Source organism: Ctenopharyngodon idella, chromosome 15 (assembly GCF_019924925.1).
Source record: "Ctenopharyngodon idella isolate HZGC_01 chromosome 15, HZGC01, whole genome shotgun sequence".
NCBI lineage: Eukaryota > Metazoa > Chordata > Actinopteri > Cypriniformes > Xenocyprididae > Ctenopharyngodon > Ctenopharyngodon idella.
The window spans coordinates 28,314,656-28,335,554 of NC_067234.1; the positions used below are offsets into that span (position 1 = coordinate 28,314,656).

At 35.5% G+C, this 20,899-nt stretch overlaps 1 protein-coding gene across 1 annotated transcript; it reads left to right on the top strand.

Moving 5' to 3' along the window:
• The first annotated feature begins 9,721 nt into the window (after positions 1-9,721).
• slc35f2l (info solute carrier family 35 member F2, like) lies at positions 9,722-13,310 on the top strand. The gene is made up of 8 exons (XM_051862499.1): positions 9,722-9,855; positions 10,139-10,314; positions 10,450-10,577; positions 11,447-11,606; positions 11,697-11,853; positions 11,947-11,999; positions 12,086-12,240; positions 12,780-13,310. The coding sequence occupies exons 1-8, from the start codon at positions 9,779-9,781 to the stop codon at positions 13,038-13,040; spliced, it is 1,167 nt and encodes a 388-aa protein (XP_051718459.1). The 5' UTR covers positions 9,722-9,778; the 3' UTR covers positions 13,041-13,310.
• Positions 13,311-20,899: the final 7,589 nt, after the last annotated feature.

Consider the following 20,899-nt stretch of genomic DNA (forward strand, 5'->3'; position numbering starts at 1 on the left):
AATTTGACTTATTTCTTAGTTAAACCAAACAAATAATTATTTTATTTAAATTGTTCTTATGTTAATTGTAAATAATTATTTTACTACAAATGTTTCAACCATGTTTCAGGTGAGAACTTTTTCATTCAAATTCATTTCAATTGCCAATAATAGTTGATCTGATGTCAGCCACTGAAACATCAACTGCAAACAATTAAATTAAATCTCTCAAGATCTCAGCAGAGGATGATTAAACAACTCCAAAAAAACTGCTTTACCAGCTTCACTTATTTATTTATTTATTTATTTATAATTGAAAATATATATATATATATTTAAGACACCATTTTGGTGAATAGCGTTTCCTTTAGTTGTGCTCTTGATCCTTGACTTTCCCAATTAAGTTTTTTTTTTTTTTTGGCTGCAGTGTCACGGGAATCTGATCCTTTGACAAATTTTTAAAAAAACCTGCTGGACAGTAAGTTTTGAACTATGGCATCATTCAGATACACACTGACATCAAAAATCAGTGTGTGAATGGTGACAATCAACAAAAAGCTTCATGTTGCAGTCTATTCTGGGTGCACCAATCAAAACTCATCAATGGTTCCCAGCATGCATTGCGGCATGAATTTTAATAGTTGTTTTGTCACCATTGCTGAGGTTTGTATGATGAGTGTTGATGTCTAAGTGTGTCTAAATGCTTAGTTTTCACTATAATGGTGATTACATAAATCTCTAAAATTACTATGCAATAATGAATGAACGAACTGAGCACAGTGCAAATCAAATAGCTTCACTGCTGTTTGTGTTTTTCAGAAATCCAACCTTTGTCAGGAGTAGGCTAGCTACTATCAATAAAACAGCCGACTGCATCATAAACATTTTCTGCTATTTGATATGTATATTTAAATGTTTTAAACCTTGAGAGATGATGTAATAGATGATACAAATGAGTGAAAACTCTGAAGCACAGTACGTTTGTATATCAAATAGCCCCCTTTCTCTCATGTCTCTCAGAAATCAGCTTTGTCAAAAGTAGGGTGCTATCAAATAAAAAACTATCATACACATTTTCTACTATTTGATGTGTATTTAAATGTTTAAAACATTGTACGATATGATAAATTAATGAGTGCAAACTGAATGAAATGAAGCACGATAGCAAGTAAAATAGCCGACCCAGATAGCAACTTTGTGCCAGCCCAGATCAGCCCACATCTGCCATGCTTGGTATGTATGATGATCTGGGGCACATACGGCGTGGATTGATGGCACTTGGGCGGACCGCTCCTGTTTGCCAAATCTGAGCCACAAGCAGCCCATAGCAATGCCACATGTCAACCAAGAGCAAAGAAATAAACCAGAACTGGACCTTATCTGAGCCTCAAAATCTCTATATATTATTTATAGAATCATCTTAGTATTAACAAACCTGTTAACAAGCAGAATCACTGAAAGAAAGAAGAGAACAAAAAAAAGAGAAACAGAAACACAAGAGCTACAACTGACTTTAGCCACAGCCTTAGATGAAATCAACTGAAGATAAAAGAAGACATTAAATCTCTCCAGATCTCAGCAGAGGAGGATTAAACAACTCCACAAACAGCATTGCAGCTTCATATATTACTAACCAGACTGACTTTATTTCCGTCATTCATCTACAGAAGTTCTTATTGAGAATTAACAGAAGATTAAAGCTCTGTTTGTTTCATTTGAAGTCACCATAATGGTGACTGGTGTTTCTATAAGTTGGGTTCTTATAATAAGGTTGGCTGCTGTGACTGTGCTGGTCAAACACATTTGTAGTAGCAAAGAAATTTGTGAAATAGCTGATGTCATTTAAGTGTAATAATTGTGTTGTGCCATTAATATATTTAAATTACAAACTCTGTTTTACTGCAACAAGAGATCATGTTGCATTGCAAAAATCAGTTAGAAGATTGAAGATTAAAAAAAAAAAAAAAAAAAAACATGGGCAGAAAACGATAAACTACAATGACAAACACTGTGATGCAAGCTGGGAGTTTTGCACTATTGTTCCCAGCTTTCTTTCATTGTATGAGACTTTCTTTGAAATCTCATAAAGGAACAAAGCCAACCATCATTAAAATCTCATAACAGAACAAAATCGTCCGTCTTTGAAATTTTGCAAAGAAACAAAACCGACTGTCTTTGAAATTTCACAAAGGAACAAAATTATCATTGAAATCTTAGAATGAAACAAAGTTGGCCATCATTGAAATCTCGTAATGGAAATAAATCAACTTTCTTTGAAATCTCATAAAGTAACAAAATTGTTTGTCTTTGAAATTTTGCAAAAGAACAAAACCTACTGTCTTTGAAGTTTTGTAAGGCCTGGGACACACTCGTAGGACACATGATTTTCAAATCTTAACGATTTTAAAACTGTGGAAGAACACAAACATAATGACATTTTCAGCCAAATTTTAACATTATAATGCTCTGAACGCACACACTAGATGATTCGACTGGATTGCGATACGACCCTATGGATACAACTCACCCGTTGATTGCAGGAATGATTTCACAGTGACACAAGATCAAACGTGACTTGAGAAGAAAAACAAAAGGAGGACTATTGATGTTGTCAGCAGGCTCTCCTGCCACACGTTCTGCTTTATGGTGAAAAACTAAATAGAACAAAATATATATGGTTGATCTTTCTCAAAACTCCACTTTCGTGGCATGTTTGTGGCTAGTTTCAGCTAAAGAAGCATGCAACATCCAGTAGGTGACGCTTGCTCACTCTCATTGGCTATTGCGGGTACCACATCAGAGGCAGCCTGATCAAGAGCTGTAAATATCAAACAAAATCGTTTGCGATAAGCCTTGAATCACCGACCGTCGTTGAAATCTCATGATGGAGCAAAGCTAATCGTCATTGAAATCTCATAACAGAAAAAAATTAACTGTCATTGAAATCTTGTAACCAAGTAAAACCGACACAGAAAACCAACCGTCATTAAAATCTTGTAACGAAACAAAACCGACCATAATTGAAATGTCGTAATGGAACAAAACAGACCCTCATTGAAATCTCATAAAGGACCAAAACCGACCGCCATTGAAATCTCATAAAGGAACAAAACTGACCGTCAATGAAATCTTATAAAGGAACAAAAACGACCATCATTGAGATCTTGTAAAGTAACAAAACCGACCATCACTGAAATCTTGTGTAACAAAACAAAATTTACTGTCTTCGAAATCCCCTAACCGAATAAAACCGACCGTCATTGAAATCTCCTAAAAGAACAAAACCGACTGTCTTTGAAATCTCATAACAGAACAAAACCGACTAATGCTGAAAACCAACCGCCAATGAGATCTTGTAACCAAACAAAACTGACCATCATTGAAATCTCGTAACAGAACAAAAACAACTGTCATTAAAATCTCGTAAAAGAAGAAAACTGACTGTCATTGAAATCTTGTGTAATGAAACAAAATTGACTGTCTTTGAAATCGTGTAACAGAAGAAAACCGACCGTCATTGAAAACTGACAGTCATTGAAATCCCAAAACCGAACAATGCCGACTGTCATTGGAATCTCCTAAAGGAACATATCGACTGTCATTGAAATCTTCTAATAGAACAAAACCGACCATCATTGAGATCTTGTAAAGGAACGAAACCGACCATCATTGAAATCCTTGAATCCGTCCTTGAAATCACGTAATGAAACAAATCCAACCGTCGTAAAAATCTCATTTGAAAAAAAAAACAAAGTGGCATTGAAATCTCATAATGGAAAAAATGGCCATTATTTAAATCTCGTAAATGAACAAAACTGACCGTCATTTAAATCTCATAACAGAAGAAAACTGACCGTCACTGAAAACTGACAGTCATTGAAATCTAATAACCGAACAAAACCGACCGTCACTGAAATTTCATAAATGAACAAAACTGACTGTCAATGAAATCTTGTAAAGGAGCAAAACTGACCCTCATTAAAATATCCTAACAGAACAAAACCGACCATCATTGAAATCTTGTAACAAAACCGACCGTCTCTGAAATCTCATGACAGAACATAACTGACTGTCACTGAAAACTGACCATCATTGAGGTCTTGCAACCGAACAAAACCGACCGTAAACAAGTAAAGGAATAAAACCGAATGTCTTCGAAATCTCGTAACGAATCAAAACCGGCTGTCTTTGACATCTCGTAAAAGAACAAAGGAACAAAACCGACCATCTTTGAAATCTCATGACAGAACAAAACCGACTGTCACTGAAAACCGACCATCATTGAGATCTCGTAAAGGAACAAAACCGACTGTCTTAGAAATCTTGCAAAAGAAAAAAGGAACAAAACCGAACGTCTTTGAAATCTCATAACAGAACAAAACCGACCGACACTGAAATTTCATAACCCAATAAAACCGATTGTCATTGAAATCTCGTAACGAATCAAAACTGACTGTCTTTGAAATCTCGTAAAAAGAACAAAGTAACAAAACTGTCACTAAAAACTGTCCATCACTGAGATCTCGTAACCATACAAAACCGACAGTCATTGAGATCTCGTAACCAAACAAAACCGACTGTCTTTGAAAACCTACAGTCTTTGAAATCTCATGACAGAACAAAACTGAGTGTCACTGAAAAGCTACCATTACTGAGGTCGCGCAATCAAACAAAACCAACCATCATCGAAATCTTGTAACGAAAACAAAACCGACATTCTTTGAAAACTCATAAAAGAACCAAGGGACAAAATCTCAATGGCAGAACAAAACTGACTGTCACTGATAACCGTCATTGAAATCTCATAATGAATGAAAACCGACTGTTATTGACATCTCGTAAATGAACAAAGGAACAAAACCGACCGTCTTTGAAATCTCATGACAGAACAAAACGGACTGTCATTAAAAACCGACCATCATCGAAGTCTCACAACCAAACAAAACCGACCGTCATTGAATTCTTGTAACAAAACAAAACCAACTATCTTTGAAAACTGACCATCTTTGAAATCTCATGACAGAACAAAACTGACTGTCACTGAAAACGGACCATTGAGGTCTCGCAACTGAACAAAACCAACTGTCATTGAAGTCTGAGAATGGAAAACAACTGTCCGCCATTTAAAAATCTCATAACCCAGCAAAACCGACCATCATTGAGATCTCGTAACTGAACAAGTAACTGATGTCATAAGGGAACAAAGGAACAAAGCCAAACGTCTTTGAAATCTCATGACAGAACAAAACTGAAACAAAACGACTGTCACTGAAAACCGACTGTCATCGAAATTTCATGACAGAGCAAAACCGACTGCCACTGAAAACCGACCATCATTGAGATCTCGTAAAGGAACAAAATCGACTGTCTTTGAAATCTCATAACAGAACAAAACTGACCATCACTGAAATCTTGTAACAAAACAAAATCAGCTGTCTTTGAATGTCGTAAAAGAAAAAAATAACAAAACCGACCATCTTCAAAATCTCATAACAAAACAAAACCGACTGACACTGAAAACTGAACGTCATTGAGATCTCGTAAACCGAACAAAACAGACTATCATTGAAATCTCGTAAAGGAACAAAATCGACTGTCATTGAAATCTCATAAAAAGAACAAAGTAACAAAACTGTCACTAAAAACTGACCATCATTGAGATCTCATAACCAAACAAAACCGACTGTCATCGAAATCTTGTAACAAAACAAAACCAACTGTCTTTGAAATCTCGTAAAAAGAAACAAAGGAACAAAATCGACCGTCTTTGAAATCTCATGACAGAACAAAACCAACTGTCACTGAAAACCGACCATCATTGAGTTCTTGTAACCAAACGAAACCAACCGTCATTGAAATCTCGTAACGAAAAAAAATCGACTGTCATTGAAATCTTAGAATGGAAATAAACCGACCGACACTGAAATCCAATAACCCAACAAAACCGATCGTCATTGAAATCTCGTAACGAATCAAAACCGACTGTCTTTGAAATCTCGTGAAAAGAACAAAGTAACAAAACTGCCACTAAAAACCGACCATCATTGAGACCTCGTAACCAAACAAAACCGACCGTCATTGAGATCTCGTAACCAAACAAAACCGTCCGTCATCGAAATCTCGTAAAGGAACAAAACTGAGTGTCACTGAAAAGCTACCATCACTGAGGTCACGCAATCAAACAAAACCAACCATCATCAAAATCTCATAACAGAATCAAGATTGACTGTCTTTGAAAGCTCGTAAAAGAACAAAGAAGCAAAACTGACCATCTTTGAAATCTCATGACAGAACAAGACCGACACTGAGATCTCATAACTGAACAAAGCCGACCTTCATCGAAATCTCGTAACAAAACAAAACCGACTGTCCTTGAAAACCTATCGTCTTTGAAATCTCATAGCAGAGCAAAACTGACTGTCACTGAAAACCGACCATTGTTGAGGTCTCGCAACCAAACAAAACTGATCGTAAACAAGTAAAGGAACAAAACCGAATGTTTTCAAAATCTCATAACAGAACAAAACCGATCATCATTGAAATCTCGTAAAGAAATCAAAACCGTCTGTCTTTGACATCTCGTAAAAGAAAAAAAAAAACGTCATTGAAATCTTGTAACAAAACAAAACCAACTGTCTTTGAAAACTGACCATCTTTGAAATATCATGACAGAACAAAACTGTCACTGAAAACCGACCATCATCGAGGTCTAGCAACCGAACAAAACCAACTGTCATTTTAGTCTGAGAATGGAATAAAACTGTCCGCCATTTAACTCTAATAACCCAGCAAAACCGACCATTGAGATCTCGTAACTGAACAAGTAACTGATCTTGTAAGGGTGCAAAGGAACAAAACCAAACGTCTTTGAAATCTCATGACAGAACAAAACCGACTGTCAATGAAAACCGACCATCATTGAGATCTCGTAAAGGAACAAAACCGACTGTCTTTGAAATCTCGTAAAAGAAAAAAGAAACAAAGCCGAACGTCTTCGAAATCTCATAACAGAACAAAACTGACCGTCATCGAAATCTCGTAATGAAAACAAAACAGACTGGCTTTGAAAACTCGAAAAAAAAACAAAGGAACAAAACCGACCGTCTTCAAAATCTCATAACAGAACAAAACCGACCATCATTGAAATCTCATAACAGAACAAAACCGACCATCATTGAAATCTCGTAAAGGAAAAAAAAATCAACTGTCATTGAAATCTTAGAATGGAAATAAACCAACCGACACTGAAATCTCATAACCCAACAAAACCGATTGTCATTGAAAACTTGTAACGAATCAAAACCGACTGTCTTTGAAATCTCGTAAAAGAACAAAGTAACAAAACTGTGACTAAAAACCGACCATCATTGAGATCTCGTAACCAAACAAAACCGACCGTCATTGAGATCTCGTAACCAAACAAAACGACTGTTATCGAAATCTCGTAAAGTCACAAAACTGACTGTCTTTGAAAACCTACAGTCTTTGAAATCTCATGAGAGAACAAAACTGAGTGTCACTGAAAAGCTACCATCACTGAGGTCACGCAATCAAACAAAACCAACCATCATCAAAATCTCATAGTGAAAACAAAGCTGACTGTTTTTGAAAACTCGTAAAAGAACAAAGAAACAAAACTGACCGTCTTTGAAATCTCATGACAGAACAAAACTGTCTGTCGCTGAAAAGCTACCATCACTGAGGTCGCACAATCAAACAAAACCAACCGTCATTGAAATCTCATAGCAAAAACTAAATTGATTGTCTTTAAAAACTTGTAAAAGAACAAGAGAAGCAAAACTGACTGTCTTTGAAATCTCATGATAGAACAAAACCGTCTGTCACTGACAACTAACTGTCATCGAAATCTCACAATGAAAAAAAAAATGACTGGCTTTGAAAACTCGTAAAAGAACAAAGGAACAAAACTGACCCTCACTGAAATCTCATTACCCAACAAAACCAATCGTCATTGAGACCTCGCAACCGAACAAAACCAACTGTCATTGAAATCTTAGAATGGAATAAAACCGTCCGCCATTTAAATCTCATAACCCAGCAAAACCGACCACTATTGAGATCTCATAACTGAACAAAATCTATGTCATTGAAAACTCGTAAAGGAACCAAGAAACAAAACTGACCGTCTTTGAAATCTCATGACAGAACAAAACCGTCTGTCACTGAAAGCCGACTGTCATTGAAAACTGACCGTCTTTGAAATCTCATGACAGAGAAAAAATGACTGTCACTGAAAATCGACCATCATTGAGGCCTCGCAACTGAACAAAACCCACCGTCATCGAAATCTTGTAACGAAACAAAACCGACTGTCTTTGAAATTTCGTAAAAGAACAAGGGAACAACACCGACCGTCTTTGAAATCTCATAACTGAACAACTGTGTGTGTGTGTGTGTGTGTGTTTGTTTATTGTTTATTGTTTATTGTTTACTCTTCAGTCTTATAACTGATTTGTAATTTAAGTGAATTAATGGCACAAGACAATCACATACCATTCAAATGACATCACTGATTCAGGTTATTACATGCTATTACATTGATGTATCCTGAATCTTAAAGCAGAAGAAGCTGGATGAAATACTTAGAATATCAATCCATAATTCTTGGACTTGTGATGCAGCCTGGAATCATAATCACACCATGTTTGTAAATTTAGCCAGAGGAGAATTGGCCCCCCGACTGAGCCTGGTTTCTCCCAAGGTTTTTTTTTTTCTTTTCCTTTCCATTTTCCATTTTCCATTTCTGTCACCTGATGGAGTTTGGGTTCCTTGCCACTGTCACCTTTGGCTTGCTTAGTTAGGGACACTTAATATTCAGGAATATTATTGATTTGACTGCACTAACTGATACTATTGAATGAGAACTGAACTGAATGAAGACATCAGTGTTTTCTGCAGAGCTGCTCAAGCTGAATTCAACTCATTTCATAATTGACTAACTTCAAACAGTTATTGAACTGAACTGACTTCAGGAATTGTGTCACTATTGAGTTTTTTAGTTGCTTTCTAGCAGAAGTGAATTCTATTTGCATCATTGATCATTATTTTCCTGTTTATCACTGTAAAGCTGCTTTGAAACAATCTGTATTAATTAAGTGCTACACAAATAAAGGTGACTTGACTTGACTAGTCTGATTTGTGAACGAATGACTCTTATGAGCCGGTTCTTTTTAATGAATCAAACACACAACGTGACGAGTGTAGTCTGATTCACAAACAAATGACTCTTATTCTTTTTAATTAATCAGAAACGTACAGCGTGACCAATTTAGTCTGATTTGTGAAGGAATGATTCTTATGAGCCGGGTCTTTTTAAAGGGATAGTTCACCCCAAAATTTTGTCATTACTTACTCACCCTCAAGTTGTTCCAAACCGGTATGTGTTTCATTCTTCTGTTGAACACAAAAGAAGATATTTTAAAGAATGTTGGTAACCAGACAGTTGACGGCACCCGTTGACATCCATAGTAGGAAAAAAATTACTATGGAAGTCAATGACTACCATCAATGACAGCTATTATACCTCTGCAGATCACTTGTCCTACTCACTCCAGGGCAATTACCCTCATTGGTGTCTCAGGAAGATAATCAGACTCTAAACAGGTTAACTGTTTGTAATCTGAACTATTGTCCTCTAATTCTCTCCAGCACCTAAGCTTAAAGTTCAACATTAGCCCACAGTGATCCCTACAGCTGTGTACTTTGTTTCCTGAACTGTAAATGATTGATCGTATTATTCACTGAGATTCTGCTCAAAGCTCCACAGAGGAGACACAAGATGCCTCGGGAGCAGCTGGACACTCTCTGCCTTAAAATAAGAGAAGGGCTGCCTAAATGGAGGGATATTTTCACATGGTGAGTGGATGCAAGCTTACATGCAGTGGTGTAATACTGTAAGTCCGAGGCTAATTGAATTTTTTTTTTTTTTTTTTTTTTCCCCTTTTTGGATCATTCTCAAGTCATGCTGTATAACATGATCATCAGTTTTCAGTGTTATTTTAGTATTATTATTATTTTATTTATTAATATTTTGAATGGTTGACCACTAGAACAGAGGATTCAGTGATAGTGCATCAATGACCGGTCTCAAAACCTTCATCAGACAGTTCACAATTATTCAAGCAAATGTTCATTGCAGGCAACTGTTCAAAACTCTTCTGATGGGTCAAGGCCTCTCAGCTCTGATCTGTGGGACTGCTGTAACATCTCAGTATCTGGCATCCGTTTATTACCTTGACACACCAATGCTGCAGAGCTTTATTAATTACACCCTCCTAGGCATTACTTACACCATGGCACTGATCTTCAGAAGAGGTATTTGATCACAAATACATCAGTAATTATTTTAGTTGTTGAGTTTCATTCTTGATCAACCAAATAATTTTTTTTTGTAATATCTACTACCGTTTTTGGGCATATAATATTCAAGATGCCTCTCTTTTAATTTAGGTGATGGCAATATTTTGCAGATATTAAAGACAAAATGGTGGAAGTATCTATTGTTGGGACTGGCAGATGTGGAAGCCAATTACGCAGTGGTGAAAGCATACCAGTACACCACATTAACTAGCATACAGGTGACAGATCTTTCTGAGTGTGTTGATATACAGTGTGTTTACCTAAACATACTATTCCATTTTTTTTTTTTTAATTGTCTCTTATGCTCACCTAGACTGCATTAGTTTGATCAAAAATACAGTAAAAACAGTAATGTTATGAAATATTATTTTATTAATATTATTTAGGAAAAAATGTCTACACTCTTTGTCTATATCAATTTTATGCATCTTTGCTGAAAAAAAAGTTTTTGTTTTTTTTCACTAAAATGTAAAACTTTTCAATGCACACTAAAAATGCTGAGTTAAAAATGGACAAACCCAGCAGTTAGGTTAAAAGACCCAACCTGCTGTAGTTTTATTTAACTCAACTATTGTTTAAAAATGACTATATTGCTCGCTTAAAATGAACCCAAAATAGGTTGGAAATGAACATTTATTAATATGTTTTAAGTTTAAGTTTAATAAATAATAATTAACTAAACATTTATTAAACTGCTTATTAATAAATGTTCACCTTTTGATTATTACTGTTGCCTCTAGTACTTATGTGTCTGATTTTTAATTTCCAACCTATTTTGGGTTCATTTTAAACCAGCCATATAGTATTTTTTTTTTAAACAATAGATGAGTTAAATATAACTGCCCAGCAGGTTGGTCAAACATTTAACCCAACTACTGGGTCGAAACAACCCAAACGCTGGGTTTGTCCATATTTAACCCAACTTGGGTTGTTTTTTAACCCAGCATCTTTTAGTGTAGGTTCTGAATTTACTGAATACTGAATTCCAAGATGTGTCACTTGTAACACATCGACAAAAGCAGAATCTGACTAAAATTCTCAAAGCAAGTTGTTGTTTGACTAACTGACCTCACTGACTTCATTTCAGCTGCTGGACTGCTTTATTATCCCGGTTTTGATGATCTTGTCCTGGTTCTTCTTGAAGACTCGCTATAGAATCATTCACTATGTAGCTGTGTGTATATGTCTGGCTGGAGTGGGAGCCATGGTGGGAGCAGACATCCTCGCTGGCCAGGAACAGGGATCAAGTGAGGAGCAAGCTGCTTCTCCAGAACATAATTTAGCATAAATTCTAACATAAATGAAACCATGCCCATTATTTATTCCTGTGTCAACAGCCAGTGACATTCTCCTTGGTGATGGTCTGGTTCTAGTCAGTGCCACTCTGTATGCCATCTCTAATGTGTGCCAGGAATACACGGTGAAGAATCTGAGCAGGGTGGAATTTCTGGGAATGGTCGGCCTCTTTGGGTCAATCATCAGTGGAATACAACTGTAAGATGTGTTGACGAACTGCAAGAAAACAGTAGACCTGTTGCTAAAAATCACAGCTACATCATCTGCACTTGTGTATTTTGTCACTTGCAGAGGGATTCTCGAACATAACCAAGTGTCTAAAATTCAGTGGACATGGGAAATTGGTAAAGTACTGCAATGTGAAATGAAAATACTTTCCGTTTATGTCAATGACCTCATTTGAGGTTTGATTTTTGGGTTCTCTCCTCAGCTCTTCTCTTGGCTGTATATGTGCTCTGTATGTACGGCTTCTATAGCTTCATGCCTGTAGTGGTAAAGATGACCAGCGCCACAGCGGTTAATCTTTCCTTACTCACTGGAGACCTCTTCAGCCTGTTTTGTGGGCTCTTTTTGTTCCAATACACTGTAAGTAAAACACTTCATTTATTTACACACACAGTCCTGAGAGGATTGGTTTGTGGATTTGTTTTTAATGACCCTACAAGTTTAATTAAACCATCAAAGTATGAGAAAAATATTTTGTAAATATTTTAAATATGAGGGAAGAACAAAACACTAAACTTGGTTAAGGTATTAAAATGATTCGACTAAAGAAATCAAAGTAAAAAATGTAGGTCTTATTTTGCTGATGGTTTCTTTAATCCTAACAGCATAAGTGGCAGAAGTATCTAGATGTGTCCTTGTATTCTTATCTCAAACATTCTGGGTCATTGTGACATGGAGCTTTATATTTCTTTAATGTGTGAAGGTTTTGTAAGTGCCCTATGCCCTCTGCTTATTCTTTTACCTTCCTCATAAAAGAAGGATCTTAGTAATTTACAGTACTTTTTTATACTTCTTTCAGTATTTTATTTTCTATAAACAGTCCATCAACGTTGAATAAAAACAAGTCGATTTTATGACACATATTTCAGCCCAATCTTACCTTATCTTCCCTTCCTCAGTTCTCAGGACTGTATATCGTGTCACTGGTGGTGATCCTCATTGGTTTCATAATGTTTAACACTGTCCCTACACTGACCCGAGCTCCTAACCCAGCGTCTGACGAGGAAGGTTGTGACAATCATGCCGTGGAGCTTGATAACAACAGCATTCAAGGCTGTGTGGATGAGATGAGCTGTGCACAAGTAGAGCAAAGTCAAATCAAGAGCCAGCTGAACGAAAGACAGTCAGCATGTGTTGTCATAAACAGTGTTAAGATGTAGTTTTGATAATTCCTTGGTAAAAATACATGAGAATTTATTGTCATTATATTTTAATAGTTGGTAATGATGATAGATCATGTGACAATGAATAAACTGTAATTGTTGTGAAGAATATGATGAATATGTTCTTATCTCATGACATTTTGTTTGTTTAAACAGATAAATTATCTCATTGTTGTTCCAGTGAATTGGTTGTTGATATTTATTGTACAGAGAAGCACTTTGTGAAATGTAAACCTTAATAAAAACAAAACATTGTCAGACAGTTTATTAAGTGGATGGGTTAATGTTAATTACTCAAATGAATTGAAATCTAGGATTATCTTACAGCTTAGATGTGAGAATATAAAACAGACATTTCGATTGCTGCAGTTATACTACATATAATGCTTTTGATGCACGTTGCTCACTCCGTGGATCAACCTGTTTTTATTCTTGAGGATTTCAATGCATGTGACTTATCGGAGTATCTGAATAACTTTTATGGCACATTTGAAACTGTGGACGGTAAGACAGAATGTGATGTGATATGCAATACTGAGGCTGATGTTATTGTAAGTCATAGTAAACGAAACCCAAACAAAACCACTGGCCCAGATGGTTTAAAAGCCTGACTTCTTCAATTTTTACAAGGCTGGTTCAGTTTCTTTTAGACACCTGTACAGTGCCAAAATTACAGAAATATTCAATAATAAGGCCTGTGGCAAACAGTGTTTTACTGAGACCACACTGTATTGCAGAAACTATTGCAGAAAAAAAAAAAAAATTCAATGATTAAACACAGATATGAGCAATCAGCATATGAATCTCAACAATGGTGACAACAAAGTATTGAGACAATCAGATCAACTCTGGACATTACAAAAACCTACTAAAAGACAGAACAAAAACCACAGCAAAAAATAAAAGCAAACAGTTAGAATTAATGAAAATAAAAGCACAATTCAGCTGCATAATTTATTTATGCTGTGATGCATGCTGGGAGTTTTGTACTATTGTTCCCAGCATGCATTGCAGCATGGCACTTTTGATTGTCACCATTGTTGAGGTTTATCTGCTGATTCCTGATGTCTGATTCTTGTGTGTCTTTTTCAAATAATTATTATTATTTTTTAAATCTTCTGATCAGTTTTGTTTCATTTTAAGATTTCAATGACAGTTGGTTTTGTTTGGTTGTGAGATCACAATGACAGTCACTTTGTTCTTTTAAGAGTTCTCAATAACAGTCAGTTTCGTTCCTTTATGAGATCTCAACAATGGCAGGTTTTGTTCCTTTACGACTTTTCAATAATGGTCGGTTTTGTTTCATTACAAGATTTCAAAGACGGTCAGTTTTGTTTCGTTACAAGGGTCCAGTGACGGTTAATTTTATTTCTTTACGAGATCTCAATGATGGCAGGTTTTGTTCCTTTACGAGATTTCAAAGACGATTGGTTTTGTTTCTTTACGAAATTTCAATGATGGTTGATTTTGGTCGTTTACTAGATCTCAATGACAGTCAGTTTTGTTCCTTTACGAGATCTCAATGGTTGATGGTTTTGTTTTTGTTATTTTACGAGATTTCAAAGACATTTGGTTTTGTTTTGTTACGGGTTAGGGTTAGGGTTAGGGTTTACAAGACTTCAATGATGGACGGTTTTGTTGCTTTAGGACAGGGGTGCACAACCCTGTCCCTGTTCCTCAATGGTTGATGGTTTTGTTATGAGATTTCAATGACGGTCAGTTTTGTTCCTTTGCGAGATTTCAATGATGGTCGGTTCAATGGTTCATTGCCAGTCAGTCAAATTTTAATTTGTTCAGTTACGAGAATTCAATACAGTTTGATTTGTTCTTTTACAAGATTTTAATGACAGTTTGTTTTGTTCCATTACGAGATTTCAATGACGGTCAGTTTTATTCCGTTATGAGATTTCAATGACAGTTGAGTTCAAAATGATTCAAACTGATGGTTTTGTTTTGTGAGGAGATTTCAATGACAATCCAATGACAGTTGGTTTTCAGTGTCATTTTTGTTCCATTACAAGATTTCAATGACGGTCGGTTTTGTTTCTTTGTTCTTTTACAAGATTTCAAAGACAGTCGGTTTTGTTTCATTACGAGATTTCAATGATGGTCAGTTTTGTTCCTTTGGGGGGTTTTTTTATGAGATTTTAAAGACAGTCGGTTTTGTTTCGTTAGGAGATTTCAATGAGGTTTGGTTTTATTCAGTTACGAGATTTCAATGACAATTTCAAAATTAATCATTTTATTCAGTAAGGATGTGTTAAACTGATTACAAGTGATAGTAAAGGCTAATATTGCTAGAAAAGATTTCTATTTTGAATAAATTCTGTTCTTTTTAACCTTTTATTCATCAATGAATCCTGAAAAAAGTATCACAGGTTCTAAAAAATATTAAGCAGCACAACTGTTTCCAGCACTGATAATAAATCAGCATATTACAATGATTTCTGAAGGATCATGTGACACTGAAGACTGGAGTAATGACTGATTAAAATTCAGCTTTTTATCACAGAAATAAATAAATTTTAAAGTATATTAAAATAGAAAACCATTATTTAAAATTGTAATAATATTTCACAATATTACTGTTTTTCTGTATTTTTGATCAAATAAATACAGGTTTGATGAGCATCCTTCAAAAACATTAAAAATAGTAATGAAAAAAAAAAAAAAGAGTCCTTCCATGTAAATTGTAAGAATTAAAGTAATACTTCATTTGTGATGTGAAACTAACTACCTGCATGTTATGTGATGTGATGTAATGTAGGGATTATTTTTGCCCCAGGGTTACACCCCTTATTTTCTGGGGTTTATTTTAATCCTTTATTCAGTACAGTTTATGGCGACTGTACTGGGTATGTTATGTGCTGTATGGATTATTTTGCACCAGGGTTACACCCCTTATATTCTGGGGTTTATGTTAACCCTTTATACAGTACAGCTTATTGCAACTGTACTGGGGCGTTAGGACCCACTCAAGCCACAGGTTGATCAGACCCATTGGCCTCTCTAACATCTCTTCCCGCTGCTACCCAGTCTACCATCCAGACAGAGACTAGACTCAACCCTACTTAGCTTCAGTGGGTGTGCAGGTGAAGCTTCAGGTTGACCACTGCAGGGCTTCTCAAACATCTTTCTAACTCATTTATAACCTCTTACGTTGAAATATAAATCTCGACAATGGTGACATGCTTCATGCCGCAATGTATTCTATAGCAGACTATTATTAAGTTGAAATTAACTGCATTACATTTACATGATCAACAACAACAAAAAAAAAAAACACTGAAAATTTAGACCACTAGATGATGACAACCTCTTCATCATCAAGTTGTCATCATCACCTGACCACATTTTCTCTTGCTATTTTTGCCACAGCTAATACAATTTCAGCAGCAAGAGAAAACTAACACTAAAGGTATGTTTACACGACAACAATGTACTAAAACGGGAACGTTTTTCTTTGTACAGATGACAATGTTATCAAAAATCCCCATTCACATGGATCCATGCAAACGACTAAAAACTGTATTATGCATGCCAGACATTAAAGGGTTAGTTCACCCAAAAATGAAAATAATGTCATTTATTACTCACCCTCATGCCATTCCACACCCGTAAAACCTTCGTTCATCTTCAGAACACAAATTAAGATCTTTTCGATTAAATCCAATGGCTCAGTGAGGCCTGCATAGCCACCAATGACATTTCCTCTCTTGAGATTAAAGAACTAAAAACATATTTAAATCAGTTTTATAATATTAATACTAAACTACTGTACTCACATGAACTCATTTAAATATGTGTTTAGTACGTTAATGGATCAAAATAAAATATACAAACAAAAATATCTTAATGTGTGTTCCGAAGATTAACGAAAGTCTTACGAGTGTGGAACGGCATGAGGGTGAGTAATAAATGACAGAATTTTCATTTTTGGGTGAACTAACCCTTTAACTGCTCCCGATCTAGACAGAGTGTCCCCAATCATGTTTCATATTTACAACAAGCAAAATTATCTGCCAATGGGTTTAGAAAAATAACAAAACAGAAAATTAATAATTTTGCTTGTTTTGAGCAAAAACCTACTTCATTTTGATGTCCCCCCCCCAAAAAACAATGTATTATGTCATTTTACTTATCTAACAAAAGCATCAGGATTTAAGAAATTTTATTTAGACTACAAAAAAGACAAAACAAGAAAAGCATTTTTTTTTATAGCATAATACATTTACACTACAAATCCTGTTACCGCAGCATGAGATCATGCTATATTGCACAAATCAAATTAAAGTACACACAAAAACATTCTAAATTGACACACAAAGACATCAAGAATCAGCACATGAATCTCAACAATGGTGACAATCAAAAATGTCATGCCACAGTGCATGCTGGGAACAATAGTACAAAACTCCCAGCATGCATCACAGCATGAATAAATTATGCAGATGAATTGTCCTTTTAGTTTCTTTAATTCTAACTATTAGTTTTTATTTTTTGCTGTGGTTTTTGTTCTGTCTTTTAGTAGTTTTTTGTGATGTCCAGAGTTGATCTGATTGTCTCGATATTTTGTTGTCACCATTGTTGAGATTCATACGCTGATTGCTCATATCTGTGTTTGTCATTGTAGTTTGCTATCTTCTGCACATGGTTTTTATCTTCAATCTTCTGAAATACAATGTGTTCTCATATTGCAATAAAACATTCTTTTGTAGATGAATGACATTAATAAAGTCAACCTGGTTAATAATATATGAAGCTGTAATGCTGTTTGTGGAGTTGTTTTATCCTCCTCTGCTGAGATCTGGAGAGATTTAATGTCTTCTTTTATCTTCAGTTGATTTCATCTAAGGCTGTGGCGGAAGTCAGTTGTAGCTTTTGTGTTTCTGTTTCTCTTTTTTTGTTCTCTTCTTTCTTTCAGTGATTCTGCTTGTTAACAGGCTTATTAATGCTAAGATGATTCTATAAATAATATATAGAGATTTTGAGGCTCAGATAAGGTCCAGTTCTGGTTTATTCCTTTGCTCTTGGTTGACATGTGGCATTGCTATGGCCTGCTTGTGGCTCAGATCTGGCAAACAGGAGCGGTCCGCCCAAGTGCTATCAATCCACGCCGTATGTGGCCCAGATCATCATACCACGTATGGCAGATGTGGGCCGGATTTGGGCCGGCACAAAGTTGCTATCTGGGAACTGTCATTTGGAACTCATTTATAGAGTTATTTTTATTATAAATATATGTTGATAATGATTAAACTCTTCAGTGCCCTCTAAAGGCATCATTTTAGGTAGCCTGTATAAAGGGATGGATTGTGTGTGTGAGAGAGAGAGAGAGTCTGGTGGTTATTCCAATACTACAAAATAAATAATTTAATGAATAATGCCTATTTTACTACTCTTTAAATCAATAAATAAAAATGTTTAAGGCATAATAGCCTCATCCTTCTCGCCGATGACCACACCATCCCAATATTTTTTTTTTTTTTTTTTTTTTTTTTTACAATTCGACCTCTGATTATATCATATAATTAAATTATATTGTATCATAACTAAATTATATCTTTACAATCACCATATCTGTGCTTATGCAAAGAGATAATTATCTCATTTAAAGGTTAACTCATTTATCTCATTCATAATTAATAGTCACATTGGAAAACACTGCAAAAAGTATTATTACATAATTCTTAAAGAGAATGCGGTGCTTAATTTAAAAAGTATGTATTTGTTAGCTGTTGGGCTTCTTTAACTATCCATATTCTTGTGATTTACCCTGGACTTTCCCACTACAATTCTATCCACATGGTTTGGTTGAGATGGGCAGGATTAATCTCCACCCTAATACGGACTGAAGTCCTGCCAAGGTTTTGAATGCATAAATCAACTCTCCTTTTTCAAGTGCTATGCATCACATATTGACTGATTCAGACAGACAGGTATGGAATCATTTTGTGACCTTTTATTTATCTTGATTTCAGCCAAACCCTTGCTGTTGGATGAACAGGGGGTGAAAATCCTAATGAATTATGAGGTTTTGCTTTGTCATCTCATGGCATTTAATACTTTGCCAGAACACATTCCATTCCCAGATGCTAACGCTCCTCATCTTGCTCACCACAAAACTCTTCTGTTTGTTCTCCATTTTGTTTTGTTTTTTTGTTTTTTTTTACTTGTGTAAATGGAGCAATTTTTAGATATTATGTTAATTAAAACTTTTTAATGTACGGTACGTGAAGGCCATTTCCACCTCAACTTAAAAAATAAAAAGGTAATTCTGAGATAAAAGTTGTGAGTCACACATATCTAAGAGATATAAAGTTACACTTACCTTTTGTTTTTTTACTCTGAGCCACACCATATTAGAGGGCTATTTTAATTGTTTTATTGTCCTACATACAACTCGACAGTCTAAATTAGTACTGATGCGCGTGTACAGAACACTATTTAAAGGGATTGTTCACCCCAAAGTGAAACTGTCATTATTTACTCACCCTCGCACCATTCCAAACTTGTATGATTTTCTTTCTTCTATATGAGGAGATGTTAGCAGAATGTCAGAGTTGCTCCCCTCCATACAATGAAAGTGGATGGTGACCAGAGGCTGAGCTAGTAGTTTAAAGTTTTCTTTTTCATGTAAACTATATGGCCTTACTCAAACTGTCAAATGGATGTTTAGTTAAAAGTGGAGGTTTAAGAAATATTGTACAAATTTAAAGGGATAGTTCACACAAAAATGAAAATTCTGTCATCATTTACTCAGTCATGTTGTTACAAACCTGGAATGACTTTTTCATCTGTGGAACATAAAAGTTATTTTGTAAAATGTCTCAAAGTTGGAAGTCAAAGGGCTCCAAAGTTGTTTGGCTCTTAATGTACTTCAAAATATCTTCTTTTATTTCCCACAGAAGAAAGAACATCATAGAGGTTTGGAATTTTTGGGTAAACTATCCCCTTAAAGGGTTAGTTCACCCAAAAATGAAAATTTTGTCATTAATTACTTACCCTCTTGTCGTTCCACACCCTTAAGACCTTCGTTCATCTTCGGAACATGAATTAAGATACTTTTGATAAGATCCGATGGCTCAGTGAGGCCTGCATTGCCAGCAAGACAATTAACACTTTCAATGCCCAGAAAGCTACTAAAGACATATTTAAAACAGATCATGTGACTACAGTGGTTTAACCTTAATATTATAAAGCGACGAGAATACTTTTTATGTGGCAAAAAAACAAAATAACGATTTTATTCAACAATATCTAGTGACGGGCGATTTCAAAACACTGCTTCATGAAGCTTCGAAGCTTCACGAATCTTTTGTTTCAAATCAGTGGTTCGGAGTGTGAATCAAACTGCCAAAGTCACGTGAACCACTGAAATTTCGAAACACTTAATGACGTAACAAAGCCTCGTTTACTGAAATCACGTGACTTTCACACTCTGAACCACTGATTCGACACAAAAGATTTGTAAAGCTTCGAAGCAGTGTTTTGAAATTGCCCATCACTAGATATTGTCAGAGTCGTTATTTTGTTTTTTTGGCGCACAAAAAGTATTCTCGTCGCTTCATAACATTAAGGTTGAACCACTGTAGTCACATGAACTGTTTTAAATATGTCTTTAGTAGCTTTCTGGGCATTGAAAGTGTTAATTATCTTGCTGGCGATGCAGGCCTCACTGAGCCATCGGATTTTATCAAAAATATCTTAATTTGTGTTCTGAAGATGAACGAAGGTCTTACGGGTGTGGAACGACATGAGGGTGATGACAGAATTTTCATTTTTGGCTGAACTAACCCCTTAAGTTAACTATTTGACTATCAAATTAATTTGTGTCCACAAAACAAGTAAATGCA

What these genes read in the sequence shown, in the direction of transcription:
- slc35f2l (XM_051862499.1), top strand. Translation starts at nt 9,779, where the DNA reads ATGCCTCGGGAGCAGCTGGACACTCTCTGCCTTAAAATAAGAGAAGGG. An exon ending in TGGAGGGATATTTTCACATG is followed by an intron (nt 9,856 to 10,138) that starts GTGAGTGGATGC and finishes TGTTCATTGCAG; the next exon opens with GCAACTGTTCAAAACTCTTC. An exon ending in TCTTTTTGTTCCAATACACT is followed by an intron (nt 12,241 to 12,779) that starts GTAAGTAAAACA and finishes TCCCTTCCTCAG; the next exon opens with TTCTCAGGACTGTATATCGT.